Below are 23938 nucleotides of genomic sequence, written 5' to 3'. Positions count from 1 at the left end.
ATTTGATAGTTGCTGGAACAGATGTGTTTGTCATTCTGGGATATTACGTTGCCTGTCCCTGGTGCCCAGTGTCAGAGTATTTGCAAAACATTCACTTGGGAGAGGGTGAAAAGCCAGAAGTTGTGGTTCACAGTGGCATGAACAGCATAGGTAGAAAGAGGGATAAGGCTCCAAAAGTAGAATTTAGGGAACTAGGAAGAAACAAAGATCTTTAAGGCTCAAGATTACTCCTAGCTCCACGCACAGGTATGTTCAGAAATAGGAAGGCTGAATGAATGACATTTGGCTGAAGGAATGGTGCAAGAGGGAGTGCTTTCAATTTCTGGGGCATTGGAACCAGCTCTTTGGCAGGTGGGGCCTGTATAAGGAGGACAGGTTGCACCTTAGCAGACTGAGACTAATATAATTGCCAAGAAATTTTCTAGTGCTGTTGGAGAGCATTTAAACTATTTTGTTAAGGGAGTGGAAACCTGAGAGGGAACTCTAATAGAATAAAAACAAAGCTGGTTATGGTAAGTAGAAAATCTGTAAATTGAAGTGTAAAGCAACTTGAATCCTTGAATCAACCAGGGTCAAAATTAGAGAACCGTGTCAAAAAGGCAGAATTAAAAGCACTCTCTCTGTCTGTATGTAGCATTTGCAACAAGATAGGTGAACTGATGACTGCTAGTAGAAGTAAAAGGGTATGATTTACTTGTCATTGGAGACACAGCTGCTGGGTGACCAAGACTGGGGGCTAAATATTAAAGGATATCCAATATTGGGAGGGGGGAGGGAGATTGAGTCATACAGTACAGAAACAGACCGTTCAGTGCAACTTGTCCTACAAGATTTCCCAAATGAAACTAGTCCCATTTACCTGCATTTGGTCCATGACCTTCTAAGCCTTTCCTATTCATGTACCTGTCCAAATGTCTTCACTTTCTCTGGCAGTTCATTCCATACATGCACCATCCTCTGTGTGAAAATGTTGCCCCTCAGATGCCTTTTAAATCTCTCCCCTCTCACTTTAAATCTATGCTCTCCAGTATATAAAGAACAAAAGGATAGTTAAGGGGAAAATGAGACCTATCAGATATGAAGAAGGGAACTTCTGTGAAGATGCAGAGTATATGGGAAGAATTTTAATTTTTTTTGCCTTTGTATCAACAAAGGAAAGGAATAATGTGGATAGAGTAATCCAAGAGAAGCAGTGTGAAATATTGGACAAAATAATCATAATGAGACCGGAAATGTTAGAACAGTTGGAATCCTTGAAAGTGGAAGTCGTCAGGGCCAGGTGGATTGTTCCCTAGGATGTTGAAGGTGGTCAGAGATAAAATAGCAGATGCTCTGAGCATTATTTTCCAATCTTCACTAGACATAGATGAGGTGCCAGAGGACCAGAGGAATGCAAATGTGGTTCCATTGTTTAAAAAGGGTACAAAGAAATGCCAATTATATGCATTAGAAAAAGAACTGTAGATGCTGGAAATCTACAACAAAATCAGAAATTGCTGGAAAAACACAGCAGGTCTGGCAGCATTTGTGGAGAGAAAGCAGAATTAAAGTTCCAGGTCTGGTGACTGTTCTTCAGAACAAAGTTTCAAGTAAGGTTACTGGATCTGAAACGTTAACTCTGCTTTCCCTTCACAGACACTGCCAGAACTGCAGAGTTTTTATAGCAATTTTGGACTTTCTATCCAAACATGTTTTTGGCCAGTTAGTCTTACATCAGTGGTGGGCAAATTGTTAAAATCAATCCTGAAAGATTGGATAAACTGTCACTTAAAAAAACATGGGCTAATCAGGGACAGTCAGCATTGCTTTGTTAAGGGAAGGTCATGCCTTACAAATTTGATTGAATTTGTTGAGGAAATGACAAGGGTAGTGTGATGGATGCTGTCTGCGTGGATCAGGTGTAATTACGTAATAATTACATAGTAAGATATTTGACAAGGTCCCCCAGATTGGTCAAAAAAGGTGAAAGCCCAGCGCAATGTGTTGAATTGGATCCAAAGTTGCTTAGTAACAGGAAACGAAGGATAATGTTGGATGGTTGCCTTGTGAATGGAAAGCTGTTTTATGTGGTATTCTACAGGGCTTATTGTTTTCTACATTAACTATTTGGACTTGACATGGGGGCACAATTGGGAAATTTGCAGGTGACACAAAAATTCACTGTGTAGAGGATAGCTGTAAGCTCCAAAATGATATAGATGGGTTGGAGGAGTGGGCAGGAAAGTGGCAGATGGAGTTCAACTCTAAGTGTAAGGTAATGTATTTAGGGAGGTCAAACAGTAAAAGGCAATACACAATAGATGGGAATGTGCTGAGGGTGGTAAGAGATCTTGGTATACAAGTGCACAGTTCCCTAAAGTAGCAGTACAGGTAGGTGCAGTTTTAAAGAAAGCATATGGAATGCTCTCCTTCATTGGCGGTGGTATAGAATACAAAAGCAGGAATGTAATGATGAAACTGTACAAGGCACTGGTGAGGTTACAATTGGAGTATTGTGTGTAGTTATGGTCACCACATTACAGGAAGGACATAATTGCTCTGGAGAGAGTGCAGAGAAGGTTTATTAGACTGTTGCCAGGGCTGGAGAATTGTATCTATGAGTTGAGACTGGAGAGGTTGTGGTTGCTTTCCTTGGAACAGAGAAGGCTGAGGGTTGATATGATTGGGTTTTACAGAGTTGTGAGGGGTAGAGGTAGAGTAGATACGAAGCACCTGTTTCCTTTGGCAGAAAGTTCAAAAACCAGGGGTCATAAATTCAAGCTAAGTGACAGAAGGATTAGAAGGGACATGAAGAAAAACATTTTTATGCAGAGAGTGCTGGGTGTCTGGAATTAGCTGCCTGAATTGGTAGTGGAGGCAGAGACCCTAAACTCTTCAGAAAGGTATCTGGATCTGCATGTTGAGTGCTGTAATCTGCTGGACTATGGGCTGTGTGCAGAACGATGAGATTAGAAAATTCATTTGGTTGTCTTTGGGTCAGTATGGACAAGATGGACCAAATGGCCCCCTACTGCGCTGTACTATTTCTATGGCTCAATAGTTGTGTACTTTTACAAAAAGATATCATTGAATCTGTTACAAAAGAGCAAGTGTCCCAGTCAATATTTACTCTGCAATCACAAGAGCAAATTATTTAGACATTATCATGTACTGTTTGTAGGACCTGCTGTGCAGAAATTGACTGCCATGTTTCATTGATTGCAACAATGTGATTTGGCAGAAATACTTGACTGTAACATGCTTTGGATACTCATGAAAAGCATTCTATAAATGCGAGTGGTCATTTCGAAATTTTAATGCCCAAATATTGCTCTATTCAAGGAAAGAATAACTTCCATCTTTCACATCAGAAACATTTTCCAGGGTTGTCAGCAGAGGCTTCTCATTTTCAGATATTTGGTCCAGTGCAGCTCTCCATGCTAAGAATGTCTGTGGTAAGGACAGATAGCAGTCAAACAATCAAACTGTGAAGTCCTGAAAATAGCGGAACTGATATTCTTGACTGTTCTTAGGCTGCACTACCATCTTAATAAAATTCTCATGGTTTGTATCGCCTACAAAGTACTATGAAATAGAAAACAAAACAGCTGTAACATTGGTGTTCCTATAGTTTTTAAGTTAACGGGACCCAGCAGCATCGGCAGCTGCTGCATCGGCAAAGTGGGCCCAGAACCGACTCATGGCAAAGGCGGAATTGAGTTTGTGCTGGCGCAGGGCCTGGCAACATTGCCAGTGCAGCCACCACCAATGTCCAGTAAGGACTTATGGTGGCAGTAGTGTCAGTGGATACAAGATTGAGCTGTAGAGTGGTCACTCTTGTTCCTGCAGTGTGGGGACGCATGGCTGGCCACTCCAGGCCCGTGTCTGAACACTTATTAAGAAGTGCTATAAAATTGAACTTTTTTTTTTATTTTTTTGCCTTTATATTCTATGTTTTGATTTATTTGTCTGTGTTTTGAGATTGCATCAGATAGTGGTGACAGTGTACAACTCTCTTCACTGTATTTTGTAACAAAATACATATGACAATAAATAACTCAAATCTTCTGCATGCAGACTTGAAAGAGCTCTGTGAGTTCATTTTTGTTTTGATGTGATTCTGGAATGTCAAAAACACATTAGTGTGCTCCATTAGCATTTTTTTAGTTTGAAGTAGAAAGACTGCACAATGTTGCTATTAATATTACAGGAATTTTATTGCTCTGGAACACTGAAATGCTTCATTTGATTCAAATTTTAAAAATGTACTGTGCAAAACAAGAAGTGAGTCTCTGTGACAGATCTAAATTTTAACTTTCCTGCCCCAATTTCATTTCCCTGAGACATCAGTTCATCATTCAGTATTTAGCCTTCACCAGGATGTACAATAATTCTCTCTGCAGCTATTCAATTTAAAGAAATACAAAGTGATTTTCTATTTATCTTGTCACTTGTTGACCCAAATGCTAATCACTAAAATCTTGAAAGGGAAGCTTGTGTAATTTGGAATGAGAGATTTAGCACTCCACTGTTTGATTCAGATCTTACAAACTAAACTGGCTTAAAATTTTAATAAATGCAATTTTTGACGATGTGCCAGATGTGCTGTTTTTATATTTATAAACAGTTACGTTTTGATGAGGCGTGGAAAAGTCTTAACATTTTTTATAGTTCTGTTAAAATACCATGGAATTAGCTTCCCACTGCACCCCTCCCCCACCTCATGTTTACAAGTATTCACAATAAACATTGCACTGAAGAAATCTCAACACTGACAGCTAAGCTTCAAATCAAACTTCAGCACCCTCCCTGCAGCAAATGTTTCCAAATGGTGAGTTGAGCTAATCACACAATTTTTTTCCTCCATCATTTTAATCAGGATCCTTAAAAAAAAATCTTTATGCGAGCCAATCCATACTTTCAGCTTTTGAGACATGCAGTTTGATCTGAAATGGGATTATCCACATCAATTTCCAAACGCCTGTTCAATTTTTATTATATTAAACCTCAGAATTCCAGAAGTAATTTGTGCATTCAGGCAAGTCTTTTTCATCGCCTATGTATCTTGGGGAATGAGGAACTTTTGACCTTATGCTATTAGGCAGATCTTTTATTTTGGCATTAGTGCAAGGCATGGAATTGTTTCTCTTTGAATGAAGAGTTCTGGATTTAAAGCTAAAATCTACAGCCCATGAAATCTGGACACTGCACCTATAAATTAGCGAACTGAAATAACTCCACCGAGGCTGGTATCCTGTCACCAAGTCACCCTTTAATTACACATGCGTAGTACTTGACACTGGTCTGGCTTCCTCAGAGCCAGCTTTCAGAGCGAACAGAACCCCTGACACTTCTATTTATATGTCAGCCAGGGCTCCCTGATTGGACCAGATTAACAGCCCCAATCAGGGAACTTTGTATTCTATGAGGTCCACCTAGCTGATTGCATTACAATCACCACACTAACCTCCGCTGGAGTCATAATATAATTGAACCTGCCTCCCTGGACCATTCTAGCCCCTTTCAGATACCTATTGATCCTACCTATGGAATAAATGTTGAGTAGGGTCAGACTGGACTTGGACGTATTCTGGAGTTAACCTGAGAATACTCCAACATTCACTCATGATAAATGGTCAAGTTGGTGACTTCTGAAAGGTAGCCAATTTCTGTGGAACTATATTCCCGCATGAGTTAATGCTTTTGGATGGAGAAAGAGTGAATTGAGAAATTAAATGTGTGATGTAAAAATAACCTATAAATGGATTGTTGCACAACCACTAGATAACAAGGTGTGGAGCTGGAGGAACACAGCGGGCCAAGCAGCATCAGAGGAGCAGGAAAGCTGACGGTTCGTGTCTGGACTCTTCTTTAGAAATTTATTTCTGAAGAAGGGTCCAGACCCAAAACGTCAGCTTTCCTGCTCCTCTGATGCTGCTTGGCCTGCTGTGTTCCTCCAGCTGTACACCTTGTTGTCTTAGATTCTCCAGCATCGGCAGTTCCTACTATCTCTTTACAACCACTATCCAGGTTTGCTCAAGGTGCTGATATAATCCAACCCAATCTGGGGCTAATCGATACACAAGCTGACTGCTTAGTAACTTGTACATTATAAAAGAACACAATGTTTATTTTCAATGCAGGTTGCTAATCGTGTCTTCTCCGGAATCCAACCAACTGGTGTTCCTCACCTCGGAAACTATCTTGGCGCTATAGAGAGCTGGGTGAGGCTGCAGGATGAATACAGCTCCGTTCTGTACAGTATTGTGGACCTGCACTCCATCACTGTTCCTCAAGACCCTGGCAAGCTCAGGCAAAACATTCTCGACATGACAGCCAGTCTCCTGGCATGTGGTATTAACCCTGAGCAAACAGTCCTATTTCAACAATCCAAGGTCAGTTCCTGCTAACTTTCTAAATCTTTTTATTTCCCACTCCCCCTTAACTTTGGCAGAGCTGTGGACCTCCTGAAGATTATTGAACATTTTGCATTCCACATGTACAAATAACACATTCATCCAAAGAAAATACTTGACTTAACTGGGGCTTTAAGATCCAAACAAACTCTGCAGCACTGAACCAGCTTTTTGCAGTTGGACACAGGTGGTTGTTACAATGTGTCTTGAATTGTGAAAATAACTTCATGCCATTAATTGGATGCTTTTATAAGGATTGCCACAAAGTTTGTGGCTGTTTTTTTTTCTCTATTTTTTGCTTCAGAACATTTTATTGCTTAAATCTGTTTTCTTCGACTTCTGAATGTGTGCACTCTGGTCTTGATTGAGGCCTTATACTATGGAATTTGGACCCTCAGCTTTCTAAAATGGAATTGTTTCAAAGTATTGAAACAGTATTTATTACATTACAAAACTTTGAGAGCGTTTATTGTACAGGTAAATTGAAAACGTACAGTCTGTTTTATGTTATGAGTTCCTATTCATTCTTGTGTTATTCAGAAAAGTCACTCACTGTATGTTATTATGGTAGAGAACCATAGATGTCCTCTTCTGAAAATATTGGACTCAATACCATCTGAAATATATACAGTATTGGTTTCCAAAGCATGTTTTTTTTTATATACCTCATAAAAATTTCTGCTGAACACTGCTGCTTATTAATCATTATAGTCTGGCCATTTCTGGCAAGGCCAGCAATTATTGCCCATCTTTAATTGCCCTTGAAGATATGGTAGTGAGCCTTCTCTTGAATAACTGTTGTCCCTGTTGTGAAGGGACACCCACAAAGCTGTTAAGGAAGGAGTTCCAAGATTTTGAGCCAGTGATAATGAAGAAATGGCAATCTATTTCCAAGTCAGGGGAAATTCCCATTTGCCCACTGTTCTTCATTTTTTGATTGGTAAAGGTTGCAGGTTTAAGGAGATTCTTACATTGAAGCCTTAGTGAGTTGCTCTTGGTGCATATTGTACAGGGCATACATACTCTGTTGCCAGAGTGCACTATTAATCGGGGGCAATGAATGTTGTTGATTAGGTGCCAAACAAGCAGGGGACTGCTCTGCTGTGGACAGTGTCCAGCTTCTTGAGTATCATTTCAGCTGTATTCAGAAGGACAAGTGGAAAGTGTTCTGTCACATTCCTGATTTGTACCTTATAGATGGTGAATGTGCTTTAGGGAGTCAGGATGTGAGTCACTGGCCACAAAATACCCAGCATGTATAGATGCAGTTAGATTTCTGGTCAATGGTGATCACCTTCCAGAATGATGATGGTGATATCTTTGAATGACTAGGGGAGATGGTTAGACTACCCTTTCTTGGAGGTAGTCCTTGCCTTGTGCTTGTACAGCATGAATGTTACTTGCTACTTATCAGGCCAAGTATGAATATTGTCCTGGGCTCAGACTGTTTCATTATCTGGAATTCCACTCTTGTGTTCATGTTTGATCCATCATGAGGTCTGGAGTAGAATGCCCCTGGTGGAATCCAAACTCTGAATTAATGACCAGGTAACTGGTGGGTATGTGCCACCTGGTGGCACTGTCGCTGACTTCTTGCATCACTTTGACAAAAGAAATGTAAAATTGAGAGTAGAATTATGAGGCAATAATTGGCTAGTTTGGATCTGTCCTACTTGTTTGTGATCAGGATATACAGCACAATTTTCCGCTTTATTGGTTAGATGGCAGTGTTGGAACTGTACTGGATCAGCTTGGCTAGAAGCATGATAAATTCAGGAACAGATGTCTTCAGTATTAGAGCTGCAATTTTATTGGTGCCTGTAACCTTCATTAATTGTACCAATTGAGGTTAAGTACATACACGTTTGAGAACAGTATTTGGGTGGTTGTGTGAGCACACATAAAAAGACATTCAGTGTCACAGGAGTAGAGTGGTGTCAGTAGTCTATACCTGTAATATTTCATTCTGTGAATAAATTTATACCAAGTAAAGACTGGCTCTGGTTTCTTCTTTTACTGACTGACTATTCAGAGTATAACAGCCTCTGCTGTATATGATACATGTAGCCATTTTTAAAAAATATTTTGTTGAAGTGAATGGGATTGGTTGAAGATTAGCATCTGTGATTTTGGATCTCAGGAAGCCAATGTGCATTATCCGTCCTGCTGGAGATGGTTGTAAACACTTCAGCCTTGTCTCTTGAACTCATATGCTAGACCTGGGTGTCATGGAGTGTCCAATTAATCATTCAATTATCCACCAACATTCATGTCTAGATTTGACAAGACTCCAAAACTTTGGTTTTGTCCATTGGTCACAAGATCATTTTGCTCTGCCCATAGCCATTTTCTTGTACTATTTTACCATATCTGTATTCCTGCATGGTAACTTCATCAGGTTGACATCTGATTTTCAGAATGCCTGGCACTGCTCCTAGTATGTTGTTCCAAGCTCCTAGTTAAACCAGGGCTGGTCCCTTGGTTAATGATAATAGTAAATTGAGGGATCTACCAAGCCACGAGGTTAAGAATTGTGCTGCTTTACAGTTCTGTTGCCGCTAATGGCCTGGAGTTCCTCATGAATGTTCGGTTTTAAGCTGTTAGACCAGCTCTGAATCTATCTATCTCATTTGACACAGTGGTAGTCGTGTACAAATGATGGAGGGGTGGCCTTCATAATGTGATGGAACTTTGTCTTCACTGGTATTGTGCAGTTGTCACTGACACTAATACTGTCATGGATAGAGGTAGGTTATGAGGATGGGGTTGACTAAGTTTTTTTTTTCCCTTCCGTTAGTTCTCTCAAGCAGGCATGTTGGCAGGTATCCCCTTCAAGAGTCAGCCATTAGTAGTGCTGCTGAGTCACTTCTGATGATTGAAAATTAAGTCCCCTACCCAAAGTGCATAACAATGGCTCAGTGGTTAACATTGCTGCCTCACAGCGATAGGGACCCAGGTTCGATTTCAGCCTTGGGTAACTGTCTGTGTGAAGTTGACATGTTCTTCATGTGTCTCCGTGGTTTTTCACCAGGTGCTCTGGTTTCTTCCCACAGTCCAAAGATGTGCAGCTTAAGTGAATTGGTCATGCTAAATTTCCCTGTAGTGTCCAGGGATATGTAGATCATGTGGGTTGGCCATGGTAAATGTGGGGTTACAGGGACAGGGTGGGGGCTGAGTCTGGGTGGGATGCTCTTCAGAGGGTTGGTGCAGACTCAATGGGCTGTATAGCCTCTTTCCGCACTGTAGTGATTCTATGAAAGTATACTGTAGCTGAAACAACCCTGCTACCAGCCTTTGCTAATGGTATGCTTGCTTAGCAACAGAATCTAATTCTCTATTTGTTTTGATGGTTAGCTTATGTCATTAGCATGGAGGGGTTCATGATTTCAATCTAAGGTTTAGGTGGTGGTAAAAACCTGGGAGGTAGATGAGTAGGAATTTTCCAGATGGGTTTCAAGAGGAGAATACCTAGAGGAGCAATTCCCCAAGTTTGTTGTTGCCTTATGCATAATGTTAGACGACTGTGTAAAAGCTGACTGATTCAGAAGCCTGGTTGTTGTTCAATGAAAGTTGGCAACTATTCAGAATAAGTAGAAGAAATGCTATTTTCATCTCTTGGATCTAAGACTACAAAGACAACCAGTTGATCTGTTAGTCATATAAGATGACAGAAGTTGCCGATGTTAATCACTCCTTCCAAAAATATAATGTTTCTACCAAAGTAACGTGAATATTACACACAAAGTCTGTGATATCAAGGTTGCAGTGCTGAACCAAAGGATGTAGAGCCTGCAGGATGGTGTTCACAAGTTGCTTGAGTTAACAAGAAATTGGCACGTGGAATGCAATATGGCAAATTGTTGTTATCCACTTGTGTAGGAGAAATGAAATCGCAGAATATTTTTGAATAGTGAGGGAACCAATAAATATTTGCATTCAGTGGCTTGAGTATCCTTGTATGTACATGAACTAAAAAGTTAGCATGCAGGTGCAGCAAGTAATTAGGAAGGTTACTATCATGTTTTTAAGAATCATAAAGTCATAGAGTTGTACAGCATGGAAACAGACCCTTCAGTCCAAATCATACATGCCGACCAGATTTCCTAGATAAATCTAGTCCCATTTGCCAACATTTGGCCCATATCCCTCTAAACCCTTCCTATTCATATACCCATCCAGATGCCTTTTAAATGTTGTAATTGTACCAGCCTCCACCACTTCCTCTGGCAGCTCAATCCATACATGTACCACCCTCTATTTATCCTATTAAGCCCCACCATGATTTTATAAACTTCTATAAGGTCACCTTTCAGCCTCTGACACTCCAGGGAAAATAGCCCTACCCTATTCAGTCTCTCCCTATAGTTCAAGCCCTCCAACCCTGGCAACGTCCTTGTAAATCTTTTCTAAACCGTTTTTCAAGTTTCACAACATCCTTCCTATAGCAGGGAGATCAGGATTGAATGCAGTATTCCAAAAATGGCCTAACCAATGTCCTTTACAGCCATAAGATGATCTCCCAATTCCTATACTCAATGCACTGACCAATAGAGGCAAGCATACCAAACACCACTTTCACAAACCTGTCTACTTGTGACTGTAATTGGAGTAAAAAAATTAAAGTAGGCTTGCATTTTTTTTCAGGATACTGGTGAGGCTACTCCTGGTGTACAGCATTTTCTCTTGGTCTTCTTATAACATACTTACATTACAGAAAGTGCAACAGAGATTCATGAGACTGATTCCTGGAATGAGGGATTGACCTAGGAGGAGAGATTAAGTACATGAGGTCTATGTTTCCCTAACATTTAGAAAATTGAAGTGATCTAATCAAAACACACAAAATTCTTCGAGTGAAACAGAAGAGATGCTGACAAACTGTTTACACCAGGTGGAGAATCACGACCATGGTTTCAGAATAAGGGGTGGCCATTTAGGACAAAGATAAGGAGAAATTTCTTCACTCAAATGCTTGTGATTCTTTTGAATTCTCTCCCTCCACCATTGAAAGTGTTCAAGACAGGAATCGATAGATTTAGAGTACCAAGGGAATTAAGGATCATCCGGCTAGAGTGTTGAATGTAGAGTTGAAGGAGAAGACTAACCTTGGTCTTATTCGAACATTGAACAGCTTTGAAGGGCCAGGCGAAATGGTCTAATTATGCTGCTATTCCTTATGTTCTTATTATTTCACGTAAACATCAATTCAATTGAAATGCCATCAGGAAGACTCTACAGTCACTGTATGAGACAGCTGTATGGTAATAATGTCTCTTCAAAGAAGGTTCAAATGATCTAATATCTGTCACCTTCCTAATCCACCAACCAGTTTACAATATGTTATTCTCTTGCAGGTCTCCGAACACACAGAATTAGCTTGGATTCTGAGTTGTCTGACAAGTCTGCCACGATTACGCCACTTACCTCAATGGAAGGTATTCTCTTCCTTTGTTGAATAGTAAGTCTGTATGAACTCCTCACTACAACAACTACTATTTTTGTGAGGTGGTATTGGTAAGGTTGTTGGAAAATCTTAAGTGCAATTGGGATGGGCATCAAATGCTGGTCTAACTAACGACACTCACATCCAAAGAACAAAAAGCATACAGATTGCAGCTGAACCACTTTCCTAGTCTTTCCCTCCATCTATAAAATTCATGCTGTTTTTCTGGTCTTTGTTGTATGTGTAGGGGTAGTTTTTAATGGGTTGAGAGTTTTAATTAATAAATTATATGCTGATGGTTCATAATTAGTTACCTGCAGTTAGAATCCATGTATTTGTAATAAATCGTCATTTTTGCAGCTGCGTATGTCTTTCCTGTGTGGATTAAAGAGTTTGAAAATAATTCAAATATTTCAGACTTAGTCACTCACAGCCCAAATCTTAATGATCACAAAATGTTCAACAAGGGGGCTTCTTACTATAATTACTCAACAGGACCGATATTTCCTGCACGGTCACTTGGTAGTACAAAACTTTGTTGCACCTCACTGAAGTAAGCCCTGGAAATCAAGCCTCGCGATTCCCAGAGTCAACACAAAAGTTAAAGATTTCTAACAGGTACTCAGAATTCCCCAGTTTACACGTCTTTCACTCTCAGGTTGACAGAAAGTATGGGCTGGCCTTCTGTACTTAACAAGAATGACGATTTATTACAAATACATGGATTCTAACTGCAGGTAACTAATTATGAACCATCAGCATATAATTTATTAATTAAAACTCTCAACCCATTAAAAACTACCCCTACACATACAACAAAGACCAGAAAAAGAGCATGAATTTTATAGATGGAGGGAAAGACTAGGAAAGTGGTGCAATGGTCCCTGTTCGCAGCGTTTGCTGAGATGAACTTTAGAACACTATTTCCTTCTCCAGGTAGTTTCACTAGTTTGCAGGGGGCACAGGGTGACTAGGGCTCACTTTAAAGGTCTTTGACTTATTAATTAAAAGTCACAGCCTATAGCATCTGGAATGGGGAAATAGACTGGCTACCTTCAGGCTTTTTACTGCAGAGCAGAAACAGTGCTTTGTCCTCCAGCAGTCCAATAATTTCTTCCAAAACCTTCACCCTCCCAAGCTATTCAGATATCTGGAAACCAATAACGTAGTTATTGGCAGGCAGAAGGTCTTTTTCATTCGGCCCTAGTCAGTGGACTAGTGACCAGTGATCAATCAGCTATTTGTTGCTGGCCAAAGCTTCCTTCATACACATCCCTTGGCTCCAGCTGATCTGTTACTAATCTTCCACTGCTGCTTGAACAAGCAGCTGTGTTAACAGTACATACAGTGAGTGTCGGTTACTTGATTTTAAAAAGAGCAGCAATCCTTCAATAATCCTTGATTTTTAAAGTGGTTCTTTTCCCATTTCAGTCCACAATTAAAAGTTCAGAAAAATACAAAAATATATTCTTTACAACTTGAATATTGCTGAAATGAGAGACATGTCAAGAAATAGATTGATTTTTTTTAGATATTAAAGACATTGAGGAATATGTAGAGAAAGAGGAGAATGACATTGAGATGCAGTCACATTGAACAGCCAAGCAGACTCAAAATGCCTTCTATTTCTGTATTGCCAAAGCATTTCATGTTGCACACTTCAAAACAAATGCAGAGTGCTAAATTCCAAATGAGCACAGCTATTTTATACCAGCAGGAGGGAAAAAAAGAGTGCTGGTTGGTGGACAAATTATCTCTGATTGGCCAAAGGGTTGCAATGGAGAAAGCAATGGTGAGCTTTATGCTCCCAGGTAATTCACAAAATGGGCAAAGCTTGAAGATGTTCCCTTACTTTCCAGAGAACGGGTCCCTGTGTATGAACTCTGTCACTGACTTGGATGAAGGAGAAAAATATTTGGTTGTTGTGTTGACTAAATGCAACAAAGACAGGTAAGAAAGTAGTTTCCGAAGAGCTAATGTGGAGCCTACAAAAGAGATATAGATAGGTCAAGTCAGTTAGCATAAGAATGGTAGTTGGAGTATAATGTAGAAAAAATGTGAATTTGTCCACTTTACTGGGAAGAACAGAAAAACAGTCTGTTGTTTAAATGGAAAGTGATTGTAGAATTCTGAGCTAACGAGGTCTGGCTGTCCTGGTACATGAAGTACACAGTTAGTAGGCATGTGCAGCAGGAGATTAGGAAGGTAAATAGAAGGTTGTCATTTATTCTAAGGGGATTGGATTTGAAGAGTGCCACGTTAAGTAAAATTGAACAGGGTATTGGTGAGACAACACCTGGAGTGCTGGAGAAGGATATAAATGCCTTCAAAGCAGGTCAGAGAAGGTTCACCATCCACTATCTGGGATGATAGATACTATTATATGAGAGAAGGTTGGGGAATTGGAATCTATCCATAAAATTTGAAAGTGTAAGAAGTGACCTCAATAAGACAAGAATTCCTTGGGATACTTAACAGGGTGGATGCAGAGAGATGCTCCCATTATGGGAGGCACTAGAACTAGAGGATATAGATTAAAATTAACAGATCTTCCATTTAAGTCTGGGATTTTTTCAAAGGGTTCAGCTCCTTTGGAACCCCAATAGAGAAGCAGTGGAGTTAGAGTCATTGAGCATTTTTAAGTAAGAGAGTGACTCTTGACAAAGAAGAATGCCATAGATAATTGGGGGAAGGGAGATAGTAAGCAGAAATGTGGAGTTGAGGCCATGATCTTGTATAGTCTTACTGAATGTTGGAGCCGGTTCAAGGGCTTAAATGGCTTTCAACTGCTTCTAATTGACATGTTTGTATATTTGTAATCTGAAATCAGTTGTGTTACAAGTTTGCCTGATAATCTTAAATCAGGTTAGGCTTGTAATGTGACACATTTAAGCTTTGTACAGGTGACAAACATTCATATACATGGACTTGTTTTCACATTCTCTGCAAACAAAAGGAATATGTTCAAACCTTGCACTTTTTTGAATTTAATAAGGTTCTTGTAAACCTAAAATTTCTTGCTGTAGAGCAAAAAGAAAATTAGACAGACCTTGAACTGCTGCAATTTATTTCATACCTTAGCTCTACAAAGGTTAAACCTGAGTTAGCAGTACTCAATGTGCAGTTAACATTAATGTATCAGCTTGGTTATGTGGTAAAACATACACTCCAGATGCAGAAACTCCTGGGCCTATTCTAAGACTTTATCATTGAAGCCAACCCTTCATTGCAGCAGTGAGACTGCCTTGCTGCCTGGTGTGGATTTCTTCAGATAAAATGTTAAATTAAGACTCTCCTTGTTCAAGTGTATGTAAAAAATCCCTCCACACTATTTGGAAAGAAATAGTGAATTTAGCTTGTGTCCTACCCAACACTTTTCCCTCAACTAAAACAGATTTTGCAGCCAGTTATGAGATCTTGCAGTGCAACACTCAGCAGTGTGTTTCTCCAGGCAATAATAACTACTCTTCAAAAGTAGTTCTTTGGATATAAGGCATTTAGGATATACTAAGGATGAAAACGTTGTTCTCTAAAATTATTCGTGCTTTCTTCTTGCTCAAGTAGTGAACTATTGTGATAAATTGGACATTTCATTTGCTTTTTATTAGAAGAGTAAAGGGTGGCTTTCAAACATCCCTGTATGCAAGAACCTGGTTGTCCAAACAAAATCTACATTAGGAGTCCAGCCATAGTAAAACAACTAACAGAAGCAAACCACTTTAAATTAAAAACAAATTCCGGAATCCTTATAAAGATTAGTTATTGTTGTGATATTTTTGCAGATGAAAAGCTCTGGTCAGAAGGAAGAGGGCAGTTTGGGACTGTTCACTTACCCAGTTCTGCAGTCCGCAGATGTTCTATTATACAAGTAAGAGATATTAACTAGCATACAAATATTTGTAATTAGATTTGGGGATTTGCTAGTCAACCTCTTCACTAACACCTGTGTGTAAATTTCTGTACCTCTGGCCGTTTTTCCTTAATCTAATGATGCAAATAAATACAGGTATTAACATTCAACAAGCTTTGTTCAAAACTTGGATATTCTTCTGTCATTTGACTTGCCCTACTGAAATTCAAAGATGTGTTCCATGTTCAGTCTTGTTGCTTCCTCTTATCAGTTATGTGTATTCTGATCCGGCCAAACACATTTACCTATCATTGGATGCATGACATAGACTGTCTTTTTTGCTGGAACTGATTTATCTAATTTTCTAGATTTGGGAAATCTATTTACCAACTTTGGACAGCAATTTAGTTCTTCCAATTTCAGCATCTAAACCACAGCTGGTCATTAGCTGTAAATACCTCTATGTGCCTGAATTAAAACAATGTTAGCTCCGTCAATTTCCAAGAGCAAGTGTAATTATGACTAATACTACAGCTCCCTATCCCTGAATAACTTAAAAGAAATGAAAGGCTTGCATTTGTATAGCATCTTTCTGTAAGCACAGGATTTCCCAAAGAAATTTCGGGTCGGTTGAAACACTTTGGAAGTATGGTCACTGTTGTGATGTGGGAAATTCAACAGCAATTTATACATAACAGACATGTGCAAACAGCTATGTGATAATGATCAAACCATTTCATTTTGTGATTGAGAGATAAGTATTGACCAGGACACCGGGGATACATCCGTTGCTGCTCTTCGAAATAGTGTGATGGGATCTGTGCCATTCTCCTGAGCTTAGTAGTCTGCGATGTTGGTTCTATCGAGACAGTATCTCATTTATACTTTCCAGATTGAATCTGCCCAGGACAGATCTCTGTGTATCTGCATACTAAGACATTCTTCTTCAAAGCCAGGCAATTGAATGTTTAGGGAATTTAGGCAGCTAAGTCTCTAGACTGTAAGATATTTAAGTTAACTTGGGATAGCTTCAAAAAAATAGACTCAGAAACCTAGGAGAACCAATGGGCACTTCATGAACCAGATTTCTCTCCACACTGAAATTGCAAATAATTCAGTGTCAAACTGACCTGGTGTGAGACTACTCATAGATAATATCATACCACTTCCAGCAGAAGTTCAGACAGATTAATAATCAAAATTATTCTGCAATTTTAACCAACTGATGTGCAACACCAAAAACTTTTGCACCATCATGGCATGAGTGACCTTCAGGTCTGTTTGCAGGAGTAATTTTAGATTTCTGCCTGGAGGGGACATGAAGTCAGCAGAGGATGTGCACTGCCAGCCTGATGTTACCAGTGAGAGGTTCAAACCACTTCAAAGTGTGAACCATATTTCAGTGTCTCCATTGAGCACTAGGTATGAAGTGATTGCCTCCTTGAAGCTTGTCATTTGTTGGAGGAGCATGAATTCTGCAGGAACCTGATTTGTTTATGAAGAGACTTCCCTGCAGAGATGCTGTGCTTCAGGCAAGCATTATGTATCATGGGGTGACCAAAGGGCTTACTATTAGATCTCTCTTTGAAATGTTAACTGTGTTGTTCTTTTGGAAAGATCTCATTTCAGTTGATTCTTCTTATGTCCAATAAGGTCAACCCATGTACCTGTTGGAGAGGATCAGATACAACATCTGGAGTTGGCACAGGATGTAGCCCGAATTTTCAACAACCATTACGGCTGTTTTTTTCCTGTACCAAAAGCTATTCTGAGTGAGTGCATTAACAACTATTATAGTGCCTTTTTTTAAACACTTTGGGCATGTGTTATACAGGAGGTTGCAGTTATTCAGGCAGTAAATAGAAAACCAGCTAAGAGAGATGATCAGAAAAATGGATTTTGAGAAGTAATTAGAAAATGATATGAAGGTTGCAAGATGTAGATGTTTAAAAGGAGAATTTGAATGTATGTGCATAGTGTTTGATGATTTTGGTAATGACTGCTGAATGTAGTGGAAAAGTGCATAAGATAGCAGAGATGGCATTTCAAAATGATAGCAAAGTCAGTGAGAAAATCATTGGAGACGAGTAAGAATGAGATGGCAAATAATGCTGGACTTGATGGTAAATAATGCTGGAAAAAGCAAACTTTAAGATCGTGATGATTTCAGGAGCAGTGGAATTGAAGAGATGTCGAAGACCATGCTAAAATTAATGAGGGAGGCTATATTAATGACAGGCCAGATGTGACATTGTAGTTTGGTTCTGGATAGTGCAAGGCATTGAAATTTTCACTAGGGCTTGAAGTTACTGATGGGAAATGAATAGAATTGGTTCTGTCAGTTAAGTGTTGAAGTGGAACAAGTTCAGGCCCAGTTTCTGTTTCACTGAATTTGTGAAAGAGAAAGTTCGCAAGCTCAATATTGCTTTGTATTTGAATATTACTTTACTAATGAGCAATTTTCCATGATTCCTCCTTTCTTTGCAGGTGAAACCAAAAAAATTAAATCATTGAGAAACCCTATTGCAAAGATGTCAAAGTCAGACCCTCAAAAGTTAGCAACTGTGAGTATCACAGATTCACCAGAGGATATACGATTGAAGTTTCGCAAAGCAGTAACAGACTTCACCTCTGAAGTGACGTATGACCCAGAGACACGCCCAGGAGTATCAAATCTGGTAACAATGCACGCAGCAGTGACCGGACTCTCAGTGGAGGAAGTAGTGCATCAAAGCAAAGGATTGGACACTGCACGCTACAAATATGTGGTGGCTGAAGCCGTCATTGAGAAATTTGCACCAATTAAGAATGAAATTGAGAGACTTAAAGCTGAGAAAGGCTTCTTGGAGCACGTCTTAAACTGTGGAGCTGAAAAAGCAAAAGAATTAGCAAGCCCCATCTACCATGAAATCCGGAAATTGGTTGGTTTCAGTTAACCCTATATCAGTAATGAACTGTAGTTACTGGGATATGTTAACGTTTTGATAAAATCTATTTGACTCTTCCACAGGGCTTCAATTCAATCATGACCTATATAACGGGTGGTCAGTATTATTTATGGTACATGCATATTTAAGATCTGTATTAGTTACTATTACTGGTATAAATCTGAGATCATAATTTATTTGTATGTCTTATAAAAATACTGAATACAGAGAAGAATACAATGGGTAGAGTGGAAAATAAGGAGTTTGCCCAAAAGCATATTAATTGGAAGTGAAAATAAAATTTTTAACATGGCTTATCAAAGCCAACCTAGATTCAAGCCAGTACCCAAAGAAAATGAAATGTCTATAACAATGAAATAATTATAAACATACTACATTATGAGAAGTAGAGGCAGGATTGGCCACTCAGCCATCATGCCTACTCTACCATTTGGTAAGATCGTGACTGAACATCAATTTCTGCTCCCTTATGTATCCCTCTTCCATAAATTCCTTTGTCCTCAGATTTGTTTAATATCCAAAAATCTGCTACTATGGTTAATCTATTATTCTTAGTCTTAATTGTGGTTAACAGTTTAGTATCCATACCCTTGACTTTGAGTTAGAAAATTCCAATGACAACTTTTTTTAAACTTTTTATTGAGATTGTGACCACATATTTGAGACTCTTCTGCCAGAGGAAGCAGTTTCTCAACATCTACCCTCTCAAACCCTCCAAGGATTGTATATGTTTCAATGAGATTGCTTCTCATTCTTCTGAACTCTAGAGAACATAGGCCCACTCTAATCAGTATTTCCTCATAGACCAGCCCTTTCAACTCAAGAAACAACCTTTGTCAATCTTTGTTGCACCCACTGTAAGTCATCTGTTGCCTTCCTTGGACAAGGAGACAAAACAGTATACAGTGCTCCAGCTGTGATGTCTCCAAAGCTTTATATATTACAGCAAGATTTACTTGCTTTTGCATAGCAGCCCCTTTGTAATAAAGGCTAATGTACGATGTAATTTATAATTGGTGCATGTTGCATTGCTGTATTTTTGTGATTTATTTGCGAGGACCCCAAATCCTCTAAGTACCAAAAATCACTTTTTCTATTCCTCCTGTCATAGTGGATAATTGCACACTTCCCTGCACTGTCCATTTTCTGTCGCCTAATTGGACTAGAACTGATATTCCAGTGAAAAATACAATGGCCTAAATGCTGTGCCTGCTATTTCCTGTGTCAGGGAGGAAAAGTTTCTTTTTTATCAAGGTTGGATTTGCTCCCAGATTTCAAGAGGAGAAAGGTTTTGCCACCGAGTTGGTTAAGTAATGTCTCTGAACGTCTTGCGTAGAGAATGCAGCTTGTGATTAATTTGCCTGCATTTCCTTGGTTTACTGTGACACTGGGAGGTGATGTGGATCTGAGCCTTGGCACGGAGAAAAGGAAATTTTGAGGAATATACCCTGGAATACTCCTTTATACTTCCTGCCTGCCAACTGAAACCCACAGGGGATGAGAGTAAATTGCCTGCCCTCAGATGGAAAGAGAGATGAACCTAAAATAATTGGAAAATCGTTATGAAAATTTAACATTTCTCTGAAGACCATTTCCACTTTGTCAGCAAAATGAATAATTATTGTTGCTATATGTGCACATTTTCATTGAAAAGCGGAAATGGTATTTGGAATGAAAACCAGTAAAATCCAAATACTTATCTGTATCATTAACATGCCTGTGATATGTTTTAGATACTACATTAAGTCCAATACTGGCCTAATTTCTCTGTTGATTAGAATGAAAGCATGAGTAGCCTGTAGCATGTGTACTCATAAATAGTCCAAAGAGCCGAATCAAACAGGAGCTGGTAAAAAGAAAGACTGTAGAACTTGTTGTAAATTAGCTATTTTGTGTTAGGAAAGGCAAATCTCATGCAGCAGAATTAAAAATGTATTTTATTCTTAAATGATCTCCCCAACTGTGCTGGAATACTATTCATGGATGATCTGCCATACCTTTATAGATGAACCTAAAATTTGAATTTAGCCTTCTCTGTTAAGGGAGGAAGAGGATTAAATCAGCATGGTCCAATGCTGTCCTCATCTAATGTCCTTTTTTAATTATTGATCAAGATCAGGTAAACCTAACTGATTATTTTTCTCCTGTTCTCTTTTACCTTTCTCTATTCTTCTTTTGATTGCTGGGTGTGAGGCTAATTGTACCATCTGTACAGTTGAAATATAGACTTAAAGTTGTGATTTTTCTGGTTTCTGATCATTGCATCTCTGCTATGCAGTGTATTTAAGGACTGAAGTGTTGAACTCAATTGATCTCTTACTGGCAAGAAAATGGAATGCTCAGCAGTACATGTATTTGAAAAACGGTAAAATTATTGATCTCATGCTATCAGGACACCTTTGTGCTTGTTTATCACTTGTGGATAAATTTAAATGAGGACAAATTTTATTTGCAATTGGAACTTCTAATACACATATATTAATGGGAACTTTGGAAAATATACTTGCCCTGTGTTCCCTTGATGATGTTTAGCACATTACTTTTGAAATGTGGTCATTGTTAAGCGTTTGGGAGATCCTGGGGGTGTGATGGATGTTATGTAAATGTAAACCATTTTTTTATACATGCCCATGAGTAATCCATGATGTCAGAAAAGTGAATTGAGAATAACTGCTGTCTAATTCTACTCAAGACCAGTCACTGTTAGATTTTCCTGTATATTAAATATGTAAGCCTCCTATTCATCTCACAACTCTTATAGCTAGCGAGCACTTACCATTTATGCAAGCTTAATGAGCTTTGTTTGCAGTGTCATGATACCAAAGGTTCCATAGTATTTGTTTCTGTTGTTGGTCTGGTGTGTGGCATTTTGGAGTAACTGCTGATTTTGTCTATTTCTGCCAAATTCTTTACATCTAATATTTTCCGTGACTATTTATCCAAGTTGGCTAGTGAATTCCAGTTTAGAAAGCCAACACGATACAGATGGTTCACTTTGAACTTTAATTTTTCAACATTAGCCAAGTTGGCTCCACAAACCAAGTGATCTGTAGTATGGTAAATACTATAACTTATTTTATAATTGCACAGCTCTGAAAACAAACAACTTTCTCAACTATATATTAAGAGAAACTGTGGAAAAAGCTGCATGAGAGCTATGCCAAAGTCATTACAATTTCATATCATTAAATTCCAACTTCAATGTGTTCCAACCAAACTACAGATTAGCAAAACACCAGTTGCAAAATGTTCAGATGCTGGATGGTCCATGGTAAATCTTTGGGATACATTGCACATATAATTATTGAAACATGGTTGTTTTGCAAAGTAAGCTAGTACAGTTACACAAGGATGCAGATAAGCCAGCTAGTCCAGTAAACTTGAGAGTTTTTCGTTATCAGAAATCACTTCTTGTCCTTTCTTTCATTTGTTTCATTGATTTATATACCTCCAGAGGAAAAAGTAATAAACTTGTATATACTTATCACTTCAAGTGATTCAAATGAAATTGTTCTGATTGAAATCACATCTGATTTAAAAGTAAGTGCAAGTATAATCACTGATCCAGAAACCACATCAGCAGGCACATATGTGTAGCTTGTGATATGTGAGATCTTTTCCATGAATCATCTTGTCCTCATGGAGGTCGAACTCGTGTGAAAAAGTATTTGTACACAGGCATTTTTACATGACTGCTTTTGTTTTATGTGTACCATTTTAAAGTAGTTCATTTTGTAAGCATTCCAAAATTACATTGCTTAATGGATCATGGAGTGTTACAACCATTGTCTTGTGCCATCACTTTAATTGCTATTGCTTTACGGGTTACACACAATGCAATAACAGCACAATGTGTTTTCTTGGAGATAGCTAACCACAACCATAACTGCATGTTAGATTGGTGACTTTTCAGGTTGATGCAATTTTATGTTGAATAATGGCTGTCATAATATTTTGTACAAGAATGACAATGGATATTGAGAGGACGCCTAGTATGATTTTCCACGAGATGCTTTTCGTAATAAATTCTTGCGAACATATCAGCCTTCCCTCTAGTAATTGTGTGTGGACTCTATGGACGTGGATGGGATATTAATGATGTTTCTTTCCATTAGTGATGTATTGAGAATGGACTTCTATATAACCACAGAGGTGTGCCTAAACTCAAATAAAGCTTCTTTCAGAATGGTTTATATGTGCCTGCTCAACATTTCGTCTAATCTTTGCTTACTTTGGTCTGCACTGACATTATTCCTGTGCTTCAGATAATGGATGATTTTTCACTTCAGTTGTACAGCAATCAACCAATGAAAGCTGAGTTCTTTATCCTTGCCAGTCTTATTTGAGAATGCTGGTAGATGCCCAAGAAATTAACAAGTGAGGGGGAAACCATGAACATTCCCATCAGCTATCATGGTGAAGCCTAACATGTGAACACAAGAGTCAAGGCTGAAGGTATTCCAATTATTTTTATCCTTAAAGGCCAAGTGGTAGAAAGTCTTTGGCCTCCAATGTTCTTACTTGCAGAGTTGCCAATAGTAGATTCCATTAGTAAGGGTATGAGGATATATCGTAATTCATATCTATTAATAATTATTCGTGATTGTATGTAGCACTGTTCATGATTGCATGTAATATTAATCAGATTTATGTGTGCTAGCTGCCCCATTCAAACTGACTCAAAAGTGCATTACCATATCAGGTTACATTGCACTCAAAGGTGCAGTCATGCATAACGTGCTGTGTACATGGCTTCATTTAACAAGGCTGCATAAATATCACCAGATAAAACATCTTTACACCTCCATACCAAAAGTAGTGCTTTTCAAATGAAAACCTAGCCTTGATTAGGTGGGATCTGCAAACCCCATACTCTTAAACCCCTTTCCAGCCAGTGTGGCTCCAAGAATCATTCAAAGATAATAATTGGATTAGCTCTCTTCTTTAAAAGCAAATTTGTCACTTTTTTGCAGACTTTATTGTATTGTGACGGGTATTAGATTAAGCATATTATAATTTGTAGGCAACAGGATTTATCTTGCCTTAGGTTTTTTATTCAATGTCATGTATGTAAGCAAACTTTAACCTACCTATAAAACTAACAGCACTATGACCAGAACTGCACGACTTTGAATACATGAAAGTATGAATGAAACTGAGAGCGCTACTATAACAGACGCGACTGTGAAACTGAATGAATGAATGAGCGATAGTAAACAGGACTCACAGACAGTAGCGACTGTGAAACTGAATGAATAGGTGATAGTAAACAAAAGTCATGGAAATCCACGACTAATAGAAA

General features: G+C 38.8%; 1 protein-coding gene across 1 annotated transcript in view; it reads left to right on the top strand.

Annotated features, from left to right (window-relative positions):
• wars2 (tryptophanyl tRNA synthetase 2, mitochondrial) overlaps positions 1 to 22827 on the top strand; it is a 92355-nt gene extending 69528 nt beyond the window's left edge. The window contains exons 2-6 of the mRNA XM_048602823.1: positions 6123 to 6374; positions 11750 to 11830; positions 15621 to 15706; positions 17342 to 17460; positions 18176 to 22827. Coding sequence (XP_048458780.1) covers positions 6123 to 6374; positions 11750 to 11830; positions 15621 to 15706; positions 17342 to 17460; positions 18176 to 18624 — 987 coding nt within the window. The 3' untranslated portion in view covers positions 18625 to 22827. The remainder of the gene's footprint in view (positions 1 to 6122; positions 6375 to 11749; positions 11831 to 15620; positions 15707 to 17341; positions 17461 to 18175) is intronic.
• The last annotated feature ends 1111 nt before the right edge of the window (positions 22828 to 23938 follow it).

This window comes from Rhincodon typus, chromosome 11, assembly GCF_021869965.1.
Source record: "Rhincodon typus isolate 14 chromosome 11, sRhiTyp1.1, whole genome shotgun sequence".
Classification (NCBI taxonomy): domain Eukaryota; kingdom Metazoa; phylum Chordata; class Chondrichthyes; order Orectolobiformes; family Rhincodontidae; genus Rhincodon; species Rhincodon typus.
This window is presented reverse-complemented; position numbering and strand designations above follow the sequence as displayed.